The following is a 25575-nucleotide window of genomic DNA, read 5'->3' as shown; positions in this document are numbered from 1 at the left end:
CCTGACTAAAAGCATTGTACCTATGTGGAGTTAAAACCGGGATAATATGTGTGGGGTGGGTGAGGAGATGATACACAAAATGTTTCATGTTTTACAATCATTTTTAAATAAAGCACAATATTATAGAGTGCTATTTTTCCTTACAAAAAAAAAGTGTTTTGGGGGGAGTCTGGAATGTATTATGAAATTTTCATTCATCTCAATGAGAAAATTTGATGTGAGTGTTAAGTACCAAGCAGTAGTGATGGCAAAATGAAGCTTCATGAAGCACTTGCGATACTTTTTGACTCCTCAAGATGGCACTCATGATTCAAAGATGCAATGCAAATGTAATCCATTTTCATTGCACTTGCCTTTATCTTTAAACCAAGAGCACCATGAGCACCATCTAGAGGAGTCAAAAAGTATCGCAAATGCTTCATGAAGCTTCATTTTGCCATCACTACCAAGCAGCACGGTATGCAACTTTGCTGCTGGGACTTGAGTTAATGTGAAGTGAATACAGCACAAAGACATCTGTGGTGTTAGAAGGATTGCAAAAATCAAGCAATTTGTGCAACATGAACATTTTATGCAGTGGCAATTCACAACAGTTCACTCAAGGCAGGTTTGGAACCACGCTCCTCACAAATTAAATTAAGAGAATGACTGAACCCTCAAATGAGCACACACGAGCCAATTACAATTACTTCTACAAAGTACATTAAGCATTCTAAAATTACTGAGTTCATGAGCTCTGACGCAAGTTTTACATTTAAACTGAACTGAAGGCAAACGTGCAGCAATAGATACAGATTCTGAATTAGAGTTTGTGTTGACCCTGCATGCTCAAAAGAAGCTTTGCTCAATATGCAATTTTAAATCCATAATCAACCATCTTTGATTGGCCGGGGAGTAGTCCAAGGTGTACACCGGGAAAGGCCTCCTGCTCGCCCGTAAGCCAGACGGATGGATGGGCATAATGTGGACAGTTGCAGCTAAGGAAAAATGACATTATTTACCTACCACTGAAGGTAGAGAGTCCATACAGAGTCAATTATACATACGCAAGCACGCACACACATTAAAAGCAATCTACTGAGAACAGACCGGTGTGGTGCTTCTTAACCTATGTTGCAAAGCACAGAAGATCTGACGCTGCTACTTCGGCCATGTGGGCGGGATGGCCTAATAAAGGGAGATGACACATACATTAAAAATGAATCATGAAAATCATTGTAGGGCTGAATGATTTTGAAAAATATATTGCAATTGTGACTTAACATGCAATTATTTTTGCAAGGCAGTCTTCCCTACCGATATAACAATAAATAACTGATTATTTTTTAATGGTTTGGTTTGATAATGCTTAAACTAAAATAAAGGCAAATGATCTGTGAATCATTATGAAAGAGAATTGATCAACTTCAGAGTTGTTAACTTACTTAACACATTGACTTGCAGTCCATTAAGCGTTTCATAACGACAGCTTCCCAAAATTCGACCAACGTGTGGCATAAACATAAATCAGGAAGTCATAAATCTCATTACAGCAATAATGCAAACAAATCTGTGGCGTTATCTAGTGATGGCAAAATGAAGCTTCATGAAGCATTTGCGATACTTTTTGACTCCTCTAGATGGTGCTCTTGGTTTAAAGATAAAGGCAAGTGCAATGAAAATGGATTACATTTGCATTGCATCTTTGAATCATGAGTGCCATCTTGAGGAGTCAAAAAGTATCGCAAGTGCTTCATGACGCTTCATTTTGCCATCACTAGCGTTATCACTTCAATTTTTCACAAAACTGTGCTCAGCCAAACATCAGCAGTGTCATCGATCACCCAAGCACTTAAACGCGCTAGCTGTGCCAATCCTAGGTTAGCGTAGCATTTAGCATGAGTATGACACTTTTAAAGCTTATTGGCCGCCACGCAGGAGCGTGACTGACTCGGGTGCGTATTTAGGCGCACTAGTAGCCCTCTGAAGCTGTTGCTAGCTAGCTAGCTGCTTCTGCGTAAATAGCAGAGCTTCCCTCGACCTCTGACTACCCGCTGTAGGTGACATGGTTCTTCCTCTTTCTTTAGACGGTCGTCTCAGCATTTGATTCTCAGTTTTGCTATTCAATGTGTATAAATGAGGCGCAAAATAAAATTGTTGACGCAAAACCCCTTATTTCAAGCCTTAATATATATATATATATATATATATAAAATAAAGCCTATTAACCAATTGATAGGTAGCAGTCCCCTCCCTTTCTCAAATTGGAGCATTTGCAATTTGAAAATTGTATTCTACTACATTGCGATGTCGATTTGAATTGGATTAATCATTCAGCCCTAATTCATTAGCACATTACCTGACCCATCAGATCAAGAGTCTCGCAAAAGATCGAATCAGTCAGATCGACAATCTTCATGTCTCCTATCTGTTGTGACACACAATCAGCAGATGTGACATAACATCGTTTAACTCAAATGATGGGGAACCAAGTACAAATACTTCACACACCTCGGGTTTGAAGAATTTAAAGTTTTCCACGCCGTCGTCCTGATGTTTGCTGTTCTCCTCCTGCAGCTTCTCTTCAGATTCTACCTTCAGATGCTCAAAGTACTGCCTCCTTTGTGTGGGGTGACCAGGCAGGTCCACGTTTTGAGGCCTACAACAAAAAGACTTCATCACCTTAGCCATAAAGATCAAATGACTTAAATTTAAATACCTCTTAAAAATGCAACTTCGATTCCATTACTTGTCTGACTGCTTACTACAAGTCAGACTGAGGCCTCATATAGTCTACAACTCCTGCTGGCTTAAGGCCAATCTTACATGTCAGTCATTAAAATGACACCAATAATAGGTGTGATTTAGAAGAGGGATAACTGTTGAGTCCCAAAAATAAATAATAATAATAACAACATTTAATAGGTTTAAAATGGCAATTTGTACATTGTATATGCCATGCAATGTGTCAGCAATTGTGGTGGCACATTTTGCCTCGTCAAGTTCATCAATATGTCAAGGTCACATACTGTGTTGCTTTTGCAGCCTTTGAGCCTTGAGCCTGTTATATACTACTGACCTTTCTTCTTCCAGTGCAATGCAAAGTGCCCTCAGAACAGCTTCACGGTCCTGCCTGCACACGCGCACACACACATCAGTCCAAAGATATTAGTACGGTACCACAATTGGCAAATTAGCCATTTGCGGTCCACATGACCATTTCTAAAAGTGGAGATGGTATCTTGAGGTTCTAAATGCACAGGATAATACAGTATAGAAAATATAATAAAAGGGAATTAGTAACAATTTCGAACTGTTGCATTTTTGTGTCTGACCTGATCTTAAGTTGCTCCTCCTCTATCTCCTTCTGGACAGATTCAGGTAATTCCTCCTTCTGGTCAGCTATTAACAATGCCTCCTCGTCTCTCCTCTTGGCCAGCAGACACTGGCGCAAAGCCCTTAGGAGGTGCACACATTGGATAATCATCAGATACTTCAACATTTCCGAGCGTAAAAACTTCCATTGACGGCCAAAATGTACTTTAAGGCTCCACATTTTGCTTTCATTTAACACTGTCCTATCTTCATGGCACCCATTGGTCACTCAGCACCTCATTTATTTATTTATTAAGATGATTTATGATAATTCTGAGGTGCTGAATATATATATATATATATTTTTAATAACAGTCTTGCTCAATCAGGTCAACTTTCAAAACTATATCTGGAGTCCATTTCACAAAGCAGGTTTAGTGAGAACCCTGAGTCTGTTAACCCTGAAATGCGGGAAACTGCATTTTCTGTTTCAGAAAGGGAACTGAAACCAGCGAAAAAGAGGTAACTCTAACCTGTTTCATAAAAAGAGGTAACTTAAAACTCTCGGTCCGTTACCGTAGTAACCGACTATTAACCTAACCCCGTTAGCTACCAGGTTTATCCAATGAACCTTGAGTTTCCCTCTATCTCCGCCTCCTTTGAGCCACACACGACATTTGATTTCCTCATTCATTCAGTTTTGGCGAGTTTTGACGTAACATATTTCTGCCGTCCCGTATTTAAAAACAAAAAACAAAGACAGTCAATGGGTTTATATGAAGTCTTTTTTTCCCCAAATGTGTCCTTTTGGCATGTTCTTTTGACAATAATCCCGTTGATGAAGGCACACTAAAAAAATAATTGTTTAACCAAATTAAGATCATAAATTGAATTGTTGACCAAGTTAATAAAATTGCTTAAATTTGTTTTCGTGTGTTGCACATTAAAATGAGACTAATTTCAGGATCTGTACTTTTGGTGACATTTTTGTTCAGTGGTGGAAGTTTGAAATATGCTAAAAATATGTATAACCTACCTCAGCTTTTCCTTGTACTCGGTCTTCAGTTTCTTCTCTTCCTCTTCTCCCCTCAGGTCAATTTGATGAAGACGCATTCTCTTTTCTTTCTTGTTCATGAATCTCCCCAACTCCTCCTCTTTCTCACTGCACAGATCCAATTGGAAGAGGCCCATTTTTGTATTCCTTAACTGCTCCAACTCCTCCTCTTCCTCTCTCCTCAGCTCCTCCTGGCGAAGATGCATTCTCTTCTCCTTCTTCCTTTTCAACTTCTCCACCTCCTCCTCCTCTTCTCTTTTCAACCTCTCCTGACGGAGACGCATTCTCTTTTCTTTTTCCCTCTTCAACCTGACCATCTCGTCCTCTTCCTCTCTCTTTAGCTCATCCAGACAGAGACGTATCCTTTTTTCCTTCTCCTTTTGTAACCGCTCTACCTCCTCCTCTCTTTTGAGCTCCTCCAGGAGAAGACGCATTCTTTTCTCTTTTTCCCTTTTTAACCTTTCGGCTTCTTTCGCTTCCTCTTTCTTCAGATCCTCTTGGTGTAAAAGCATTCTCTTTTCCTTTTCCTTTTTTAACTTCTCCGCCTCTTCCTCCTCCTCTTTACTCAGCGCCTCCTGGCGAAGACGTGTTCGTTTCTCCTTCTCCCTCTTTAACCGCTCCTCCTCTTCCTCTCTAATCAGCTCCATTTGACGGAGACGCGCTCTCTTCTCCTTCTCTCGGTTCAACCTCTCCTCTTCTTCCTCTCGCCACAGCTTCTCCTGCAGCAGACGAGTTCTCTTCTCCTTTTCCCACTTCAACCGTGCCACCTCATCTTCCTCCTCTCTCTTCAATTGCTGCTGGCGGAGACATGTCCGTCTCTCCTTCTCACGTTTTAAAAGTTGCGCTTTCTCATCTTCCTCACCCCTGAGCTCCCCCTGACGGAGAAGAATTCTTGTTTCCTTTTCCCTTTTCAACCGTTGCACCTCCTCAATTTCCTGTCTCCTCAGCTCCTCCAGGCGGAGGTGTGTTCTTTGCTCTTTTTCCTTTTTCAGTCGCTCCAGCTCATCCTCTTCCTCTTTGCACGGTTCCTCCTGACCAAGATGTGTTTTCTTCTCTTTCTCGCTCTTCACTTTCTCATTGTCCTCTTTCTCTTTCTCGTTGTCCTCCTCCTCTGTACTGATTTTGTCCTGACTAATCTGCGATGGCTTCTGTTTCTCTTCTTTCAAATACTCTGCCACCTTTTCCTCACTCAGCTCTGCCTGGACTACACATGCTCTCTTCTCCACGTTCATGGTCTCTCCGTTCTCGCCCTCTTTCTCTGATATCAGTGTCTCCTGAAGGAGACATGTTCTGTTCTCACTCTTCGACCCATCTTCTTTTTGCAACTCAGAATTTTTGGTATCATTTTCCCTCTTCTGCGGCTCCACATTATCATCCCTTTGTGGCTTCTCCTGACGGAGATGTGCTTTCAACCCTTTCTCTTTCTTTAACTGCTCTACGCCTTCTCCATGTTCCTCTCCCGTCAGCTCTTCTTTGGATGAATGCATTTTCTTTTCCCCGCTTAGTAGTTGTGCCTCTTCATTTGACAGATTCTCCTTTTCCCTCGCGAGCGACTCTGCATCCTCCTCTTTGATTACATCCTCCTGGCGCACACATGTTCTCTTGACCTTCTCCCTCTCCTGGCGGAAACGCAATCGTGTCTCCTTTTCATTTCTCAACCTCTCCGCATTTTCTTCTCTCTCTCTTCTCAGCTTATCCTGTCGGACACGCATCTTCTTCAGCTTCTCCCTCTTTAACCGGTCCTCTTCATCAGCATATCGCTTTAGCTCATTCCTTTGCTGACACATTCTTGCCTCCTTCTCTCTTCTCAAAAGTTGCACCGCCGCTCCTTCCTCGTTCCTCAGTTCCTCTTGACAGAGACATATTCTTCTTTCTTTGGCCCTTTTCATACGTTCCACCTCCTGCTCCTCCTCCCTCCTCAGTTCCTCCTGGTGAATGCTGATTCTCATCTCCTTCTTCTTCTTCAAATGTTTTGCGTTCTCCTCCTCTTCTTTTCTCAGCTCTTCCTGGAAAGCGCTCATTCTTTTGTCCATCTCAGCCTTTAATTGCATCTCATTCTCCTGAATAAACTGCTCCACCACCTCCGCTTCTTTTCTTCTCAGTTCTTGCAGGTGGAGCTGTATTCTGCTCTCCTTTTCGGTCTCCAGACGCTCTGCTGCCTCTTCTCTCTCTCTCCTCAGCTCCTCCTGATGGAAGTGCATTTGCATCTCTTTCTCCTTCTTCAAACACTCAAACTCCTCATTTAACTCTTTGTTTAGTTCCTCCAAGTAGAGTCTCACCCTTGCCTCCTTCGCTTTCTTCAAATGCTCCAACTCCTCTTCTTTCTCTCTCATCAGCTCCTGCTGTTGAAGATGCATTCGTCTTTCAATGTCAATTTTCAAACGCTCAGTCTCCTCTTCTTCCTCTCTCCTCATCTCCTCCTGGCACAGGCTCATTCTTGCCTCCATTGCGGACTTCAAACGCCGCAGCTCTTCTTCCTCCTCTCGCCTCAGCTCCTGCTGACGAACACGCATTCTCGTCTCAATTTCCTTCCTTTTTTCACTCTCCTCCTCCTTCAACTTCTCCACCTCGTCTTCCTCTCTCCTGAGCTCCTCTCGACAGCGACGCATTCTCATTTCTTTATCCTGTTTGAAGCGCTCCACCTCCTCCTCTTCCACCCTGCGTAACTCCTCCCAGTTGAGATGCATTTTGACAACTTTTTCTGCCTTCAGCTGCTCCATGGCCTCCTCTTCCTCTCGCCTCAGCTCCTCCCTGCAGTGATGTATTCTTGCCTCCTTGGCTGTCTTCATCTGTTTCACCTCCACCACTTCCTTTCTCCTCAGCTTCTCCCGGCGAAAGCGCACTCTAAGCTCTTTCTCCGTCTTCAACTCCTTCCTCTCATCCTCTTCTTTTTTCCTGAGACCTTCCTCACAGAGATGCATCTTCATTTCCATCTCCGACTTCAACCGAGTCTTCTCCCTCTTCAGCTCTTCCACCTCTTTTTCTTCTGCTGTCTTCAACTCTTCCAAACAGACGGACATTCGAGCCTCCATTTCTGTCTTCAAGTGTTCTGTCTCCTCCTTTTCCTCCCTTCTTAGCTTCTCCTGGTAGAGTTCGAGTTTTACCCTCTTTTTAGTACTCAGTTGCTCAACCTCTTCCTCTTCCTCTCTTGTGAGCCTATTTCGGTGGTCACACATTCTTGCCTCCATTTCACTCTTCAACTGCTCCTTCTCCTCCGCTTTTTCCCTCCTCAGCTCCTCCCGGCAAAGTTGAACTTTCATCTCAATTTCAGTCTTCAACCGCTTGACAACTTCCTCTTCCTCTTTTTCCATCTCCTCCCGGCATAAGCGCATTCTCATTTCCATCTGTGTTCTTAACTGTGCCACCTCTTCTTCTTGTTTTACTAACTTCTCATTGCAGAGGTGCATCTCCATCCTTATTCTGGTCTCCTCCTTCTTCAACTCCTCAACCTCTGCCTCTTCCTCTCTCCTCAGCTCCTGTCGGCGACATTGCATTTTTGCCTCCTTCTCCATCTTTAACCTCTTCACCTCCTCCTCTTCCTCTTGAATGAGCTCTTTGCGGCAGAGATGCATTCTAGACTCCTTCTCTTGTTTCAACCGCTGTATCTCCTTATCTTCGTCCTCCCTCAGCTCCTCCAAATGGAGAGCCATTCTCTTCTCCTTGTCCATCATAAGTTGTTCTGCCTCCTCCTCTTCCTTTCCCCGTAGCTCCATCTCAACTTTTGTTCTCGTCTTCTTTCTCAGCAACATCTTATCCTCGTCCTCTCTCCTTTGCTGACACATTCTTGCCTCTATCTCTGCATTTAATCGCTCCAACTCTTCTTCTTCCTGTCGTCTCAGCTCCTCCTGGCGAAAATGTACTTGCTTCTCCTTTTCCTTCTTCAACTGTTCTATCTCCTCCTCTTCCTCTTGTGTCATCTTTTTCTGAAAAAGACGCACTCTGGTCTCCTTGTCCTGCTTTAACTTCTTTGCCTCCTCCTCCTCCTCCTTCTTCCTTTCCTCCAGGCGGAGACTTGTTCTCATCTCTTTCTCTCTCTTGAATCCTTCCAGCTGTGCATCTTCCTCTCTTTTTAGGAGGCACATTCTTTTTTCTTTTTCCTTCTTCAACTGTTCAACTTCTCCCTCTTCCTCTTTCCGCAATTTCTCTAAATAGATCTGTCTTCTCAAGTCTTTATCCTTCTTCAACTGCTCAACTTGCTTTTTCTCCTCTGCTTCCTCTTTCTTCCGTTTCTCTTGCAAGATATGTCTTCTATTCTCTTTTTCCTTTTTAAATTGTTGCACCTCTTTCTCTTCTTCCGCACTTAGTTCCTTCTTATAGAGACATGTTCTAGTTTCCATCTCCCGTTTTAAGCGCTCCATCTCCTCTTCTTCCTTCCTCTTCAGCTCTATCTGGAAGAGCAGTGTTCTTGTTTCCTTTTCCCTCATCAAGCGCTCTGTCTCTGCCTCTTCATCTCGCTTCAGCTGCTTCTGGTAGCGGCACAATCTCAACGTTCTCTCCTTTAACAACTTCATCTCCTCCTCCTCTCTCCTCTGGTGATCTGCATCGAATCGCCCTTCTTCCTCTTTTACAAGGTCTTTGTGATGGGGATGTATTTTTATCTCCATTTCACTTCTCAACTGAAATCCCTCCCCCACATCTTTTTGGAGAATATGCATTTTTGTCTCCTCCCTCATTAAATGCTGTGTGTCCTCCTTACCATCCAGTTTGACTTCCATGCACCTTATCTCTTTCTCTACATTTGACTGTCTGAGATCACCCTGCTCTTTTTCAGTTCTGTACTTCTCCCCGCCTGCCTTTTCCTCTTCTGACGTGATTTCATAGTTTTGGCTTTCTTCCACTGTGTCCTCAAAAGTGGAAGGACCAAATTCAACAGCATTTAGAGGAAGCTGATTATCTGTGTGATTATCATTCCTAAACAAAGGGAAAGCCAATGTTATTTGAGGTACTTCAAATGTACTAAAATGACTAACTTGATGTCAACGGCAGCAAACAACAAAAAACAACATCCAGTCAGGAATCTAGTAGATACGACTAAACATCTTGTCACAGTACATCTTTCTATAAACAGACCTTATGGCAATCCCAGTCTTCTCACATTTTGCCTCTTCATTCCCCACTTTTTCGATATCCATTATTGGAATATTATGGGAATCCAGCAGCTCTCCCAACAGCTTTTAGAGACAAAACCAAAACAACATGTCGCTTACACGCTAATAAATTAAGTTTTGATACAACTCAATGAAAATATTTTCACGAGGACATTCAAAGCAGACCTGCAGTACCTGCTGCTGAGATGATTCAGTCATAGTTTTTGTAATCTCCTCTGCTGAATCCACGTGAATACTACGGAAATTATTTTTCTGCACATGCACAGAAAGAGATCAAGACTGAGAGAGATCAACAGACTTAAGGTAAGGTGCACTTTTTCAAAATCAAATCGAGCAGACCAAAACAGTATTCCATTGCTTTTTTCCCCTCTTTTTTTTTTTAAAGTGATGCTGTGTACAATAGACTTTACCTCTAGAATAAGAAATAATTATCACAGCAATGTTCACTACCCAGCAAGTTTCTCATACACTCTCCTCCAAATGTATTGGAACAGTAAGGCTACTTCCTTTGATTTTCTTGTACACTGAATACTCAACTCAACTTTATTTATAAAGCACTTCAAACCAGCCATTGCTGCATACAAAGTGCAATAACAAAGACAGGTAAAACAAAAACAAAAAATGGTATCTCAAAATAAATTAAAATTATAATAAAAAAATAATATAATCCTTACTCTTAGCCATTTGCTTAGCCATAGATTGGCTCGGCTGCCCCACTATTATTTACTACCGCCTGCCAGACCTGACAACAACCCACGGTGGTCCTGGTGGTTGCGACATTTCGTCCAGTATGTTGAAAGTGCGGTGAAAAGTTGCTCGAACTGCACTCAATGTCAATTAAGTCCACACAATTATAATATTCAGCAAAGGAAGGTCAAAGTACAGTTAAAAATAAAAAGGCATGGCCAGGTAATCATCTCTCTCCAGCGTCTAGAGCACTTTGCACCCAAGCAGGTCGCCCCCAAGACGGTGCCACGGCCCGTCGGACCGGGTGAGCGCAAGGGAGCCTCGGACATAGCCTCCTATGACATGCAACAGAGCCTTGGACTCTTAAAGTGACCCGATACAAGTTACGTCAGTTTCTCCCAATATTGGCCCAATGATTATCGGTACAATAAATATCGTGCATCCCTATTGAAAAGTATCAAACGAAATATAACTTACAATGGTATGCCCGTGGTTACAAGATTAAGAGAAAAGCCAGCACTCATCCTCTTAATTCCTACTATGATAGCTTTCTGTTTGACGGCTTCCAAGTTTAATGTTGGTTACTCTGTAAAAATTAGTATACTGTGAATGTGAATGTACACCGACAAAACCCATATATGAAGCTGAGTTTAGGCATTCATTCCTGTTATCTCATGTGTCGTTTATCGTTTTGATTTCAAACAAATATTTAAATTCTCCATTCAGCTAAAATAAAAAATTGGCCTCACTGTACCAATACTTTTGGATGGGATCATGTGTTGTCCTAACAACAACAACAAAACATTCCCTGTGTTTTGATTGCTACCTTCATCCTTTTCTTTTCTTCCTGCTTTTCTTTTACTTTCTTCTTGATCTTCTTAACCGCAGTGGGCCCATGAACAGCCATGCGCTGGTTACGCTCACGCTCCTGAACCACCACCTGCCTATAGTGCACTTTTGAAGGGTGTTCCAAAATGCACGTGTCTAACTGGCAGTTGTGGAAGGAGTTGTTCCCACTTTCATCTTCCCTGGATGGATCAAGTCAGAAGAGAGGCTATACAGTAAATTAGCAGGTATTTTTCATTTGTTAGTGTACAATGAATCACTTATTCCTTCACAACCTGCTAGCTTGATATGAAGTCATTACGGCAGTGGCTGCCCATATTACTTAACCAATTTAACAGAAATGAATACTGGTTATAATGTAAAACGTGTGGATCCAGATGATAAAAATTTACTGCCATGACATTTGGTCCCCCAACATGGATTGTAGATAATGTTTGTGCCTTTGGAAAGACTCAAGTAAATATCCAGATTGGCATGAAAATGTATCTAAATATTTACAGCAAGAAAGAAAGAAAGAAAGATGATTGATGATGATGAGTTGGCATATATTTTCCCCATTTCTGTTCTACAAATCTAATTTAGCACAAAACATTACATAAATTCAAAACGTAGTCTCACACAGACACCGGAATTTAATTTAATTTCAGAATGAGTGCTACAAGGCAGTCAGTCTTGCAATATAACGGTCGTAAAAATCACACAATCTTTTCCAGAGCAAGTCTAAAAATGTCTGGATCACCTCAAGTAACTTACCGCTCTAACCATCCCGGAGGCAGTTTTTCAGCTATGGCCTTCTTGGCAAGCCACATAAGCTCTGGCTCTCGCGCTGGATCTATGCCTATGTCCCGTGCATACTGCATAATCTCTAAAACACAAAGCAAATTAAAAGATAGACAATTTAGACAACACTGATATCCTTTCAGCTCCAATACCTAGTAACATTAGAGTTGGTATTGGTTGGTAATCATTACATAACCCTATATATTTATTCCAAACAACTGCAGCACGAACAGTGTTTAGTGCCATATAAAGCCCCACGTTTTCCCTTGGTACCTGGATACGGCCAAAGATGTCAAACTTGCCAAGTGAGTATTTTTTTTACCATATCATGATCTCCATGTATATTTTCCAACTTCAAGTTGTATAATCCTGAAAGGCTAAAACCTTGTTGGATTTAACCGTATCAGCTGATTTGTATTTGTGTTATAAAGGAGTGTGTGGGAAGGTGTGGCCTAAGGAGATCAACACCCCATATGAAGGTGTGCTAATTATTAGGCAGCTTCTTTTCATATAAAAGATATTTAACTGACTTGGAAAAGTCCGACATTGTGAAAAGTCTTTCAGAGAGATTCAGGACTGTTGAAATTGCTAAAATATTGGGGCGTGATCACAGAACCATCAAACGTTTTGTTGCAGTCATAAGAAATGTGGAGAATAAAAGATGAAAATTAAAGAGGAAGTTTAAACCTCTTGACGATAATATGTTAAATGTGACCTCACTAGTCTAAACATGACATTCTGATTAATATTACATTTGTGGAATATGAGTTATGAAGCAAAATCCAGCCATTTTTATCTCGGAGTGGCCATTTTGCCACTTGCTGTCAAGTGAAAATGACATCACAGTTGCGCAGGGCTCAGGCAACGACCAGTCACAGATCACCTTTTTTTCTGAAGCTGTGCTGTGATTGGTTGTTGCCTGAGACCTGAGCAACTGCGATGTCATTTTCACTTGACAGCAAGTGGCAAAATGGCCGCCTTTTCATATTGATAAAAACTGCTGGATTTTGCTTCTTAATTCACATTCCACTGACACAATATTAACCAGAATAGCATATTTAGAATAGTGGGGCTGCATAGAACATATTATTGTCAAATACATGTTTTGGGTTGACTTCCCCTTAAAAGATTTGAGAAAAATCTAACGTGCAGCTACTAGGAACCCATGATCCTCCAGTGCCGTCATATTTCACAACTGCGAACTGCCCAGATAGCCGAGAACTACAAGGTGTACCTGGTGTTTAGCGCTCAGAGACGGTAAACGTAAGGAAGGCTGGAGCTCGACGACCTCTAAACAACACATGCGTCAAGACTGTGCAAAGAAATAGCTGAGATGCAAGAGTGACTCCTGATAGACTGGATCAGGGGTAGGAAACCCAGGTCCTGACTACATAAATACATATCACCTGATATGCTTACATCCAATAAGCAATAAGCATTCAAGTGTATAGCTTTGTAAAATATGTATAAAAATTATGACACTCACTTGCCAAATAATTTTAACCTAGCAATAGCCAGATTGATAATTGTGATTCACTGAAGGGAGTTCTCCACAATATCAATCTGGGACTGCTCCATGGTGTTTTGCTTGGGTAAGGCGGGACATTCTGTACAATACTTCGAGCTGATTAGAGGATGCGGCATCTTTGCACGTCTACCTGACCAATCACGGCCATGGATGAAAATGTAGTCTTCATTTTTGTCGTAGGGTGGAAAATAGCCTCTCTCACTGTTCAACATTCAACAAGGAAACGCTGATTAATTGCAGTGTACATTCATCTATGTTAGGGGACAGGGTTGGGGAATCCAGGTCCAGAAAGTAAAAACCCTGAAACAGTTTGGCTTTAGTCACAGGCTGGAGACGAGCTTGTTTACGTGCCAGTTGAGTAGAAGCACCTGTGGCTAATGCCAATCTATGGTAGGGTTTTTACTTTTTGGACCTGGATTCCCCAACCTTGTAAGGTTTGTTTCCTATGGTGTCAGTGCTTCCTGGTACTCGTCACAGCAGCAATTACCGCCCCCAAACACAATGTTGCTCTGTGATTGGTCCGAACCACTGGTGAAAATCAACTGGCTCGGGACAAGATGTATTCTCGGGAGTTTGTAAACTCACAATTACAGCGAGAATTCAGCTTGCAGAGCAAGGTTAGAATAATTGTGCACACAGTGTAAATGCCTTGTATTCAGTGATTTGGCTTAACCTGAAATATCTTACAACCTTTGTCCACAACAGAGGTGGCAAATCCAGGTCCAGAAAGTAAAAAACCTGACACAGTTTGGCTTTAGCGCTAGGTGCTAGTTAGCTAGCTCCCTATCCAGTAAACATGTATAGTTGGGGCCCATATGAGCACCCCTTGGTCTAGTTGGGCTTTTGCTGGGCATGGGCTTAGAGTGGGCTTCGTTGTTGGGCCCCACTTCGGCAGTAGATGGGTGAAACTAAGTATGGGCCATAACTGGGCCCTGGCTTCACTCCAAAATATTCAAATTTTGTACAGTAACAGCATGTGCAATAGAGCTTACTATGGCCTATATTTCTTTATAATTAAGATTTTCTTTTTGGAAAAAAAAAATGCCCCCCCCAAAAAAATAAATAAATCTATATTTCAACTTAATATTGACACTATCTTAAAATAATAAAATTCTCCAGATTTTTCATGAAACACATTTTTTTTTAATTTGCATCAGAAGGGGATGATTTAGGCAAAAAAAATATTTGGGGGCAAAAAAATTACTTAGGCAATTATATTAAGAGGGTGACAATATGTATTATTTGGACTATAAATGGACCATTTCATACAAGTTTGATAGCACCAGATTAATATTCAAACCTAGAAGAAAGTGGTGCTGCAGAGGATTCCGAAAAGATATGGGAAAACCCCTCCCCCTTCAAGCCAATTAATGGAAGCCTGCCAACAAGCAACCTTTTGCCACCTCAACAAGTCTTTCAGGCTGTTCATTTGAGTTGGAAAATTAATAATTCTGTTTGACAGTGACGGAGCACTGACCATTTGTTGTTCTTTGGCGTTCAATAATAAGGTAATTTATCTTATTATTGGTCGCCTTGTTATTAAAGCTTGTAAGAAAATAACTGTGTAGCATAAGTGTGAAAGGAGCCCTAATGGGTACAATCAGGAACACCATAATAAGCCCAGTGGGCCCCAGATGGGAGATAACTGGGTTGCCCATGTGGGCTTTAGCTAGGGCCCATATGAGGCCCAACTTGAGCCCATCTGCACAGCAAAAATTGGTTAAATGTACAGGGTGATTCACAAAGAATACACCAAAATCACTGTTAAAATTTGGAGCTACAATCAGTGATAGGTTGATGTAATGTTAAATGTATTAGTGGCTAGGGTGTCTGACTTTAGTTCAATGGTACCCTAGTTCAAATCTCTGTCATGGCAATCTATTTTTTTTTTAAGTCAACATTTTGCTTTATTGATTGTTTGTTGTAATGTATTGCTGTGTTTGGCTTTTCGGAACATGACATATTTGTTTGATCTGCTCAAAAACCCACAAATCAAATCAACTTTTAACTGGGACCCAGCTGGGGAGCCCAGGCGCAGCCCATTCCATACCCATATGGGTTTTAGCTAGGGCCCAAAAGAAGCCCACCTTTAAGCCAATGTAGGTTTTAGCTAGGGCCCATATGAGGCTCACCTTGAGCCCATCTGGGCTTGCCCACATTGGGACACCATGAAATCCCTGGCCAAAATTAACTGGAACCCAGCTGGGTAGCCCAGATGGGACCCATTCACCAGCCATGGGTACCACATGGGTGTGTTGACAGAGCTAGTAGCAAACGACTGCAGTATCAAAACCATCAATATTTTGATTTGAGAATCATTTGTAGAGCATAAAGATCTAAAATCAAGAGTATCAATAATTCAGTATAGATCAACACATTAAATCAGTTTTTCCCAGAAGCTAGCTGTTAAAATTGTGGGACCTTAGCTTTGAATATATCGGCAATGTTGATCAATGTACTGTGTACCTTCTTCAGAAAAACAAAGTTCGTCATCCCTGTGCTCCTCCTGGATCTGTTGGCAACTTGTGCTTGTTGCAGACACAAGGTGGCTAATAAAGGAAGGGTTACATTCCGTTTGAATAGGAAACACAACAACAAATGACAACTTGAGCTCCAGTCCGGAATCAACATGTACAACAAACTGAATCACTGATACAGTTCTCCATGAGTAAAAGAGCAGCAAACCTCTTAGCAGTTTCATTCTCCCATTTTTTTTTGGCATCACTCTCCAATTGACTGTCACAACAAGCATAATTGCCAGAGACCCCAAACTCTGTTTGTTGCTTCAAGACAGAAAAAAGGACAAAACAGTTAGCAGTCATGTAAACAAGCTCCCATGAAAATGGCCAGCACTACAAGATTTGTCATTTGGTTTGGTATGTCGCAAACAGCATTTGTACCTGTTGCTGTGGTGTTTCAGTACTGTGGTTGTTATAATGGGAATTGTCAATCACTTCTGGCTTGGTCTTCTCCTCTGCTGAATCAGCATCGGCACCTCTGGAATCCTTAATTGCATACATGCAGTACTTTGAAATTGTCAAGTTAAAAAATGGTCTTTACAATAATATCTTCTATGCATTTCCATTAGTCTAAACACAATATTCTGAATAATATTGCGTTTGAAAATAAATTCAGCAGCAAAATCCACCCATTTTATCCATCTCAGGGAGCGGCTATTTTGCCACCGGCCATCAACTGAAGATGACATCATAGTGCCTAAGGGCTCAGCTTGCAAACCTCACATGACCAAATCCGGAAAACAGGTGAGCCGTCAGTGAGGTGTGGGCGTTTCTTTGGGCAGAGACACGAAGAAGAAGGGTCAAGAAGTGAAGTGAGGCTATACTCAAATTGTGCTAGCAGTTTGAAAACTGCGTCCTCTACTTTTAAGATAGTTCCTCCGTTAAAAAATAAAACACAAGGCCAGAAGTCTTAACACATATCAAAATAACCACAGCAAATTGTCTGAAATGCTTTTGGAGACGGCTTATGGTAGATAAATAAACATTCAATTCACGGGCAACAGCTCTGATGGACATTCCAGCAGTCAGCATGCCAATTGAACGCTCTCTCTCAAAAACTTGACACACACACTTGGCATCAACACAGAGTTAGTTATAAGGCACACTTACGCTAGTTGTTCCCTCCTTGTTCTGTTTGCCTTCTGATGCCAAGAGAGCACTGGCCTGCTGCATGCGCTCACGCTCCTGAGCCACCAGTTTGCGGTAGTGCACATCACAAGGATGTTCCCATGTGGTTATGGCTGAACGGTAGTTGTGGAAGAACACGTTCCCACTCCCATCTAGGCTGTGAAGACCCAGTCAGAAAGATACGGTCAAATAAGTAATAGATGTTATTGATCAGCAATATTTCAGTGATGTGTGATAGATAGAAGAGTTCCAGCTCAAATGAAAGGAAAGGTTTATAAAAGTGTGGTGAGACCAGCGATCTTGTTTGGTCTGGAGACAGTGCCACTGAGGAAAAGACAGGAAGCAGAGCTGGAGGTGGCAGAGATGAAGATGCTGAGATTATGTTTGGGAGTGACCAGGATGGATAAAAACAGAAATGAGTACATCAGAGGGACAGTACATGTTAGAGGCTTTGGAGATAAAGTCAGAGAGGCCAAACTGAGATGGTTTGGACATGTCTAGAGGTGAGATAGTGAGTATATTGGCAGAAGGATGCTGAGTTTCCAAATGCCAGGTAAGAGGGCTAGAGGAAGATCAAAGAGGTTAATGGATGTAGTTAAAGAGGACATGAAGGTAGTTGGTGTGAGAGCAGAGGATGCAGAGGACAGGGTTAGATGGAGGCAACTGATTCGCTGTGGTGATCCCCTGAAGGGAAAAGCCGAAAGTAAAAGAAGGAGGTTTCAACAGAGGGCTTGAATGGCCCAGCGCGGCGCCAGGCTAATAAGGCACCGGGGAAAACATGCCTGATTACTTACACAGGAATCCATTTTGGAGGAAGTCGGGCAAACATGGCCTCCTTGGCAAGATACATGAGGCCCGGCTCTTTCTCTGGATCAATGCCCATATCCTGAGCATATTCCTTGATTTCTGTTTAGGTAGTGAAAATGAAAAAACAAAGCAAAGGAAAACTGTTATAATATAACGCTGAGTAGGACTGCAGAGTAACAGAGATTTATGGTTGCATTGCTCATTCAGACAGTGCTTCCTATATGGAAGTAAGTAGCATTTTTTGGTTCTATGGTTAACATCACCGTTTCCCTCTTTCCGTTAGATGAATCACGTCATAATTTCTCATTCTGCTTAAGAAACAAATTTTTCCAGGAAATATTGGATAAAACATTACAATAGTAGGTGGGTGTGAAAGTGTAATGGTAACTTCAGCGTCATCTGGGCAGGCTGTGTATTTCTACTGCATCTTTAGTGATAGTTTCCGTTTTCCTTGAGACTTGCCCACCTCCCTTCGTAATTTGTTAGACGCTGCATCTTGTCGTCATTGATACAGTAATTTCATAATAATTCATAAAGCTGAGTTAAAATTAACTCATTCACTGCCATTGACAGCTATAGACGTAAAAAATTAATTTGAACTATTTTTATTAGTTACATTTTTTTTCCATTTTTGTTAACAAGAGTATGAAAACCTAAGATTTTTTTTGGTACATTTAGAACAGATATAAAATTTGTGATTAATTGTGAGTTAAGTAGTGAAGTCATGCGATTAATTACAATTACAAATTTTAATCGCCTGATGCCCTAATTTTTAATAATCTTTTCTTTTTCTTTTTTTTATTATTTGTATTTTTTATTTTTAATAATGTGTTGTTTTTTTAAAGAAAAAAATATAAAAAATTAGGGGCGTCGGGCAATTACAATTGTTAAAAATAATTAATCGCATGACTTCACTAGTTAACTCCCGATTTAAATTGTTTTATTAATTTTTTTAAGAAAAAAAATTAGGAGCGGTCGGGCGATTACAATTTTTTTACGTATTTAATCGCATAACTTCACTAGTTAACTCACGATTAATCACAAATTTGATATCTGTTCTAATACAAAAAAAAAATCTAGGTTTGCTTACTTTTGTTAACAAAAGTGGGCACAAATGTAAAACTAATGGAAATAATTCAAATAAATTTTTGACGTCTATAGCCGTCAACGGCAGTGATTGAGTTAAAAAGATGTACTGTACTGTAAAAAATGACTACTGATTTGTGTTGAGGTCATTTATCTGCCATAAGATTGCATAATTGCATTTGTAAGAAGTTGGTGACAGCTCAGTGCATTTTTCTTTTCATATTAAAACCCCTTCAGACCCATAGATGGTACCAGTAGACATGACAAACTTGCATGTCTAAACCAATAAAACGCATCTTTGAGATGATGTCAACACTTCTGGTTCATGATTGGATCTTAACCAATCACAATCGTAAGTTGATTTGCATGATGTTCATGTTAAAATTTTTGCATATAAGCTTAATAAGTTTACAACACATTACAGTCATATTATCCGGGCGTCCACTATAACAACAAAAAAACATGAGATAATCCCAAAATAAAATTTCCATGTTGTTCTTATGTGGGAAAAGAGTCAAAAAGAAAAAAAAGAAAAAAAGAAATTTTGCCCAGCAGCTATCTAATCTTTAACATAAGGTAACTTGTGAAATTCTGCACAAATTGTAAAAGTGTAAAATACAACTTGACCCCAGTCTCCACAAATATATGCGGTTATTAAATTTATTACTGCTAACTTTTGACATGGACGTGTCTGCTGTGTTGCAACTGGAATTCCCCCTGTACAGGCTTTCCAAGTAAGAGGCGGTCATTAATCATGCGTTTACAAAAATATTGACGTTAAAGGTACTTTAAAACAACTCAAAATGAATGCACTAATTTTGACACCCCTAAATGTAGTGTCGATGCAGTCATAGGTTTGAATATTGGGAATGTGGATTTGTACCTTCTTCAGAGAACTTAAATTCTTCATCAGGGAGCTCCTCAAGGATTTGGGGGCCACTTATGGCTGCTGCACACGCAAGGTAACTAACAAAAACAAAGTGCCATATTATAGTGAAGACCATCTTCAAGCATTTTAGAAATACGAACGCACATGATGATAGCATCAGATTCCCATGACCAAAGCACAAACCTTTCAACTGCTTTAATCTTCTTTTGCTTTACCAACCCATGCTCCCCTTCTCCAGCGACTCTCTCGCTGAAAAACTCTCCCGACAGCTTTATAACACGACACAGGACAAACAATTTACATGACAAAATACTGTTAACATAAAGCGGCTCTTTGAAAGCGCTACCTAAATGATGATGACTTGACTTGACCAAAAGGTTGTGCTTTTATAATGCAGACAAAACTGAAGCTGAGTAGGTACGTAAGCAGGGAACGTACCTGTTGCTGCGGTGAATCGCAACGGTGGTCTCCAGAAATGGCCCTAATATCATCTTCTGCTGCTTCTGGATTGCTCTCTCTTGATTCCTGAGGTGTAACCAGACATAGTCATTTGTGTCACACATCATTTGAAAGTTGGTTAAACTGTGGAATTAATCATGTCTTCTTAAGAAACTAAAGGACATTTCAGTGCAGCACTTGCTGCATCATTTAAATCCTGCCATAAAAAACAGGAGCTCAGACCAGTTTGAGAAACCCTCTGAACACATACAGTAACTAGACAACAGAACTAAACACAAATCATAAAAAATTATTGGTACAAGTTAACTCATTCCCTGCCATTGACGGCTATAGACGTCATAAATTTATTTTAACTATTTCTATTAGTTTACATTTTTTTTTGTACATTTAGAGCAGATTTTTTTTAATTTGGGATTAATCGTGAGTTAACTAGTTTAGTCATGCGATTAATTCCGATTAAAAAAAAAAATTGCCTGACGCCCCTATTTTTTTTAAATCTTTTATTTTTAAAGAAAATAAATAAAATATTTTTTATTATTTTTTTAATTTTTAATCTTTTTTTAACGAAAAGATTATTAAAAATTAGGGGCATAAGGCGATTAAATTTTTTAATTGTAATTAATCGCATTACTTCACTAATTACCTCACGATTAATCAAACATTTTATATCTGTTCTAATACAATAAAAACATTCTAGGTTTCCATACTCTTGTTAACAAAAGTGGGAAAAATGTTAAACAATAGAAATAGTTCAAATTAATTTTTGACGTCTATAGCCGTCAATGGCAGTGAATGAGTTAAACACTTACTCCTTGTGTTTTGAGTGATTCCTTCACCCTTTTCCTTTCCTCCTGTTTTTCTTTCAATTTCTTCTTGTTCTTCTTCACATCAGGCACCCCATCAACAGGCGCCTGCAGGGCACGCTCACGCTCTTGACCCACCCGCTGACCGTAGTGCACTTTGCAGGGATGTTCCCAAATGGATGTGCCCAATTGCGAGTTGTAGTAGTAAATTTTCCCACTCTCGTCTTCACTGCAGGTGAGAAGTCAGAAGATTTAAGTCAAAAAAGATGACAACATCTCGTCGGTACATTCACACCTAGCTAAGGGACAAAAGATTTAACCCTATAAAGCCTGAGCCATGAAATATATTAGAGAAAATTCGGATTATTTGTAAAGAGAGTATTTATTGCTATATTATGGATATTTGACAAATACAAATCATGGATGGACGGCCTGGCTTCTGGCAAGTGATGGACTGACGTTCCGTTGAACCCCAGTTCAAAAGCAATGTCTGATTGTTTTTAAATGGAGCACTGTATGACCTCCAGTGACTCACCGCTCCAACCATCCCGTCGGCAATGGGGAAAGCATGGCCTCCTTGGCAAGCCACATAAGTTCTGGCTCTTTTTCTGGATCAATTCCTATTTCTTGCGCATATTCCTTGAGCTCTGGTGAGGTGGAGGGAAAAAAACAGTTATTAGAACTGGAGAACTGATTATTACTCAGTAACATGTAAAAGTGTTAAATGTAAAAGCACAAAAATGACAAAAGATGCTATTCAGGATGTCCTTAGCCAGAGACTGAGCTACACTGTGTATTAAGGTCAACTAAAATAAAAGGTCAAAGGGTTACTAAAATATGAACCAATTTTCTAAGTGACTGTAGATTTGGAATTACTGATTTCCCTTTTCAAAAATACCCATTTTGTGAAGATTGACCGAGTGGTTCTTGAGATATAAGGGTTGAAAGGAAGGCAGCCACACCCACTTCCACAGAAAAAAAGTAAAATTTGGCGGCCCATAGCTCACAAACCCCTTCCCCAAGTTACCTAAAATTTGAGATGTGTTGTGAAAACACTATCAACAAGTATAGTAAGTGTTTAAATGGATATTTGAGCCATTTTCAACATTAAGAACATCATATTTTGTCTATAATGAATTTGATAACTTCATTATTTTTCATGAACAATTAATACCTTTAATAACACATTTTGCCACTTGCTGTTACTTAAGATGACATGTCATCACATGTAGCTACTGAGGAAATAGGTAACAACCAATCATGGCTCAGTTTGCTGACAAAACCCAGAAAACAGGTGAGCCGTGATTGGTCGTTTCCTATTTCCTTAGCACAAAGGGAGCCAAAGTTTGTGATCATAGAAAACGACACAATAAAAGCTCAATATAAGTAATTTAAGTTAACAAAACGGTTATTGTATATCACAAATGATAAATATTATTATTATTATTTTTATTATCATTACTACTACTACTACTATTTTCTCAAGTACATTTTAGAGATTGGTTTAAAAAATAAAATAAAATTGTGTACTTCATAGCTTTAGGAGTTAAATCGGTAGCTGCCTTTTACTAGTATTTTTTTTTAAACACAATACACATACTGTATTTAATTCTACTTAAAATACAGATAAAGTACTTTTACCACCTCTGAAATTATTGCAGGTGTACGTGTACCATGTAGTAAAGAGGGTAATAAAAATCTATGCTCCAGTAGCCCAAAACAGCACATTTAATCAGAAAAAAAAAATCATAAATCGTCGAATTGATCAAACTATCAGGAGAGTGGGAGATCCTGTGTACCTTTTTCAGAGAACTCAAATTTATCACCGTGTTCCTCGACGACCTCCATGCCATTAACGACTGCTCCAGACACAAGTTGGCTCGCAAGAACTACTCTGTAACACAAGTGTCACATTCAGCTCGATTTACATTTAAAACGGACGCCGACATTATTGACTCATTGCAGGCAAAAATGGTGACGCACTCGGAACGTTTTGTCAAAAGTACATTCGTCATGACGGCGCCGTCACAAAAGTAAGCTTGCCATGAAATATCTCCTTGAAGTGGGGTAGCGCAATGTGAAAAACAAAGGTTTTGTCCGACGGGCAACGCACGCACGTATGTTAATAGCACGTCCCGTTATTCCTCTAGTTTGGTCACGAATCACGATTTAATTTGCTCAGGTATGCGTTCTAAAAAATAAAAACAAAAAAAACAATCTCGTTCAGTAGATCGGTTAAAAAGCAAAAAAAACAAAACACTTCATACAGAGTGAATGCATTGGATTGTTATAGTTTTGATTATAAAATAGATAGATTCATATCCATTCATTTTAATTCATTAATTTGGTATAAATTTAGCCGTCAGATTAGTTGTATTTTCTTGTAAAAGGGGTAATAATTGCTTTTCATGCCCCCTAAACAGAGGACATTTGTCTTAGCGCTACAGAGTGCCATCACTTAGCTGCTCACAATTAGAGCCTTTACCCCACTGAATTTCACCCAGTTTCTTTGGTCACATATGCCTAATAGTCCACAAATCAGGAAGCAATAAGACCAATACCTTTACTGTATTTTAAGAAAAACTCAATTTCAAGTGCATTACATGTGAGCCAGACTCCACATTCAATTCTCAAAAGCTATTACAAGGTTACATTCCTGATGAAGTGTAAAGCTAATGCCGCTTTGACTAAGTTTTGAGAAACACCTTCTAAATAATTCAAACAATAGTGGTATGACTCTTGAGCATTAGTCAGACAGTTACGTCCACCCATCCATCTGCTTAATGTACGATCCGCTTATCCTCACAAGGGTGAGAGGTTTGCTGGAGCCTATTCCAGCTAACATTAGGTGAATGGCAGGATACACCCTGAACTGGTCACCAGCTAATTGCAGAGCACATTTAACTACATTCGCGAAGTTCTTTTCCTTCGGGTATCCCAGCCTCCTGTAAGGCGAGGCGCGACGACACACACCCGTCGCCATGGGCGGGCCATAGGGGTCCGTGCGTGCCCACCCACGAAGATGATTGTGCATTTAAGGCATGGATCTCTATAAATAAACTTTTTTTCCCCGTAATGTTGAGTTGTTTATCACTAAGACATTCAAAATATTGTAACAAACTAAGTGTGTTGGGTGTTCCGGTGTTGCCCATTCTGTCCAAGTGTCAGTAAACGCAACACAGGTCTCGCTGTGGCTGCTTGTGTTCATTACTGGTACTGCCCGCCGCTTGTGAATTGTTCTTGTTTTCGGCGTCGCCGTAGCCGTTTATTCAAGACAAATAAAAAGGGTGACATTCCCAGACAACGTAAGGAGTGCCGAGGATGCTGGCGCACAAGACCAGCGTACGGCAAGTGAGGAGGGAAATACTACAAACTACATTTGTGTCGGCAACTAAAGAGCCACTTGAAAAAAGAAAATGAGGTTGAATTTTGCTTTCCTTTTTAAAATTTTTATTCTGCTGCAGACACCGTTCAAAGAGGTGGCCCGTTCGAAGTGATATGTCAGCGCATCCGCCATATTGGATGTGGCAATTGTATTCGCCATTAAATCGGCAAATAATTTATAAGATTGAGTTAGAATGGGATAATACAATCAAAGGTAATGGTTCCTTATTAATCCAATGAGTTGTGGCTTGATGATACATCTCCAAAGAGAAACTGAACGAGGCATCTTTACAAATAGCTTCACTTTGCCTCATCCAATATGGCTACAGCCTCAACATACTCACGACGGTTTATGTGTATGCTGTAAATGCTGTCTTTGATAATACTGGTCAGCGGGCGCCATTCAATGGATGGATGCACGGCAGTGCTACGTGAATTTATCCAAATATATGGGGCAGTTAATGCTGTCTGTAGGGTATTCATAATAATTGGGGGCCCCCATGCATTTAATGTGCTCCCCTTAAGCCTGGGCTCTGGCTACGGGTCTGGTGCGACATATGTAATATAATAATATATATTTTTAAAAAGTACATTGATGTGTTTGTATGTTTGCATATTATTGAAATTATTAGTTTGTAAAAAAAAAACTTTTTTTTTTTAAATCAACTATTTAGTTGATCAATAGATGGCACTAAAGTCTATACACTCTCCCTTTAATTAGATTTAAATTTGATTTTTTTAAAATTCGATTTTAATTAGAAAAAAAAAAAAAAAACTTAAATTACAAAAAAATGTTAGTCACTACGGGTAAAAAAAAAAAAAGTTAAACAGGCCTACAGCATGAAAAGTTGGCAACACTGAAAACACAATATGTTGTTCTTACTAACTTGTACTGTCAGCTCGTGTGCGCCTCAAAAATAAATGCACTCGTATATTTCCATTTTTATTCTAACTTCATATAGACTGCATTGGCTGGTCAGAGAAGTTGCCAGTGTGTCTTTAGATTTAACACAACTTGTAGCCACAAAATAAAATAGTGTAAGCAATTCAACTATTTCATGCTGCATATGACCTGACTGACCTTGATGATTTGACTCATCTTATCAAGAAAAAAAAAGGTATCCCTGATGTAGAGACCATGGTGTGCTAAAGAGGTTCTTAAATCTGTGATTTATGAATGCATTTATTTGGTATTTATGGCCT

The 25575-nt window shown here is 40.2% G+C and overlaps 1 protein-coding gene across 5 annotated transcripts; it reads right to left on the bottom strand.

Annotated features, from left to right (window-relative positions):
• Positions 1-550: 550 nt before the first annotated feature.
• On the bottom strand, positions 551-22952 carry LOC147170720 (uncharacterized). Of its 5 annotated transcripts, XR_015095553.1 has the most exons (22): positions 22788-22952; positions 21524-21635; positions 20995-21217; positions 20165-20251; positions 19910-19995; positions 19721-19803; positions 17739-17850; positions 16927-17101; positions 16198-16302; positions 15983-16080; positions 15764-15846; positions 11743-11854; positions 10970-11171; positions 9622-9708; positions 9419-9519; positions 4331-9259; positions 3315-3437; positions 3059-3112; positions 2491-2638; positions 2339-2407; positions 1090-1167; positions 551-977 (listed from the first exon to the last, which is right to left on the bottom strand). XR_015095553.1 is itself a non-coding variant. In XM_086080240.1 (21 exons), exons 1-21 carry the CDS (start codon positions 22834-22836, stop codon positions 1141-1143), a joined length of 7065 nt encoding a protein of 2354 aa, XP_085936366.1. In that variant the 5' UTR covers positions 22837-22952; the 3' UTR covers positions 551-1140. The 5 variants fall into 5 exon arrangements, 4 of the variants coding, with proteins under 4 accessions (XP_085936366.1, XP_085936364.1, XP_085936365.1 ...); XM_086080240.1 differs by having other exon boundaries at positions 551-1167; XM_086080238.1 differs by lacking the exon at positions 1090-1167.
• Positions 22953-25575: the final 2623 nt, after the last annotated feature.

The sequence above is a fragment of the Leptonotus elevatus genome, chromosome 7, assembly GCF_054856555.1.
Source record: "Leptonotus elevatus isolate MCC_2025b chromosome 7, RoL_Lele_1.0, whole genome shotgun sequence".
Classification (NCBI taxonomy): domain Eukaryota; kingdom Metazoa; phylum Chordata; class Actinopteri; order Syngnathiformes; family Syngnathidae; genus Leptonotus; species Leptonotus elevatus.
The sequence above is the reverse complement of the archived record's forward strand: the minus strand, read 5'-3'. Positions and strand labels throughout refer to the sequence as shown.

Bases quoted from the DNA above. Each gene is read 5' to 3' on its own strand.
- LOC147170720 (XM_086080238.1), bottom strand. From the start codon at position 22,836: ATGGAGGTCGTCGAGGAACACGGTGATAAATTTGAGTTCTCTGAAAAA. The intron at 21,636-22,787 runs GTACACAGGATC...CCACCTCACCAG, and splicing joins ATTTGAGTTCTCTGAAAAAG to AGCTCAAGGAATATGCGCAA. The intron at 15,847-15,982 runs GTTTGCTGCTCT...TTCCTTTATTAG, and splicing joins GAGAATGAAACTGCTAAGAG to CCACCTTGTGTCTGCAACAA.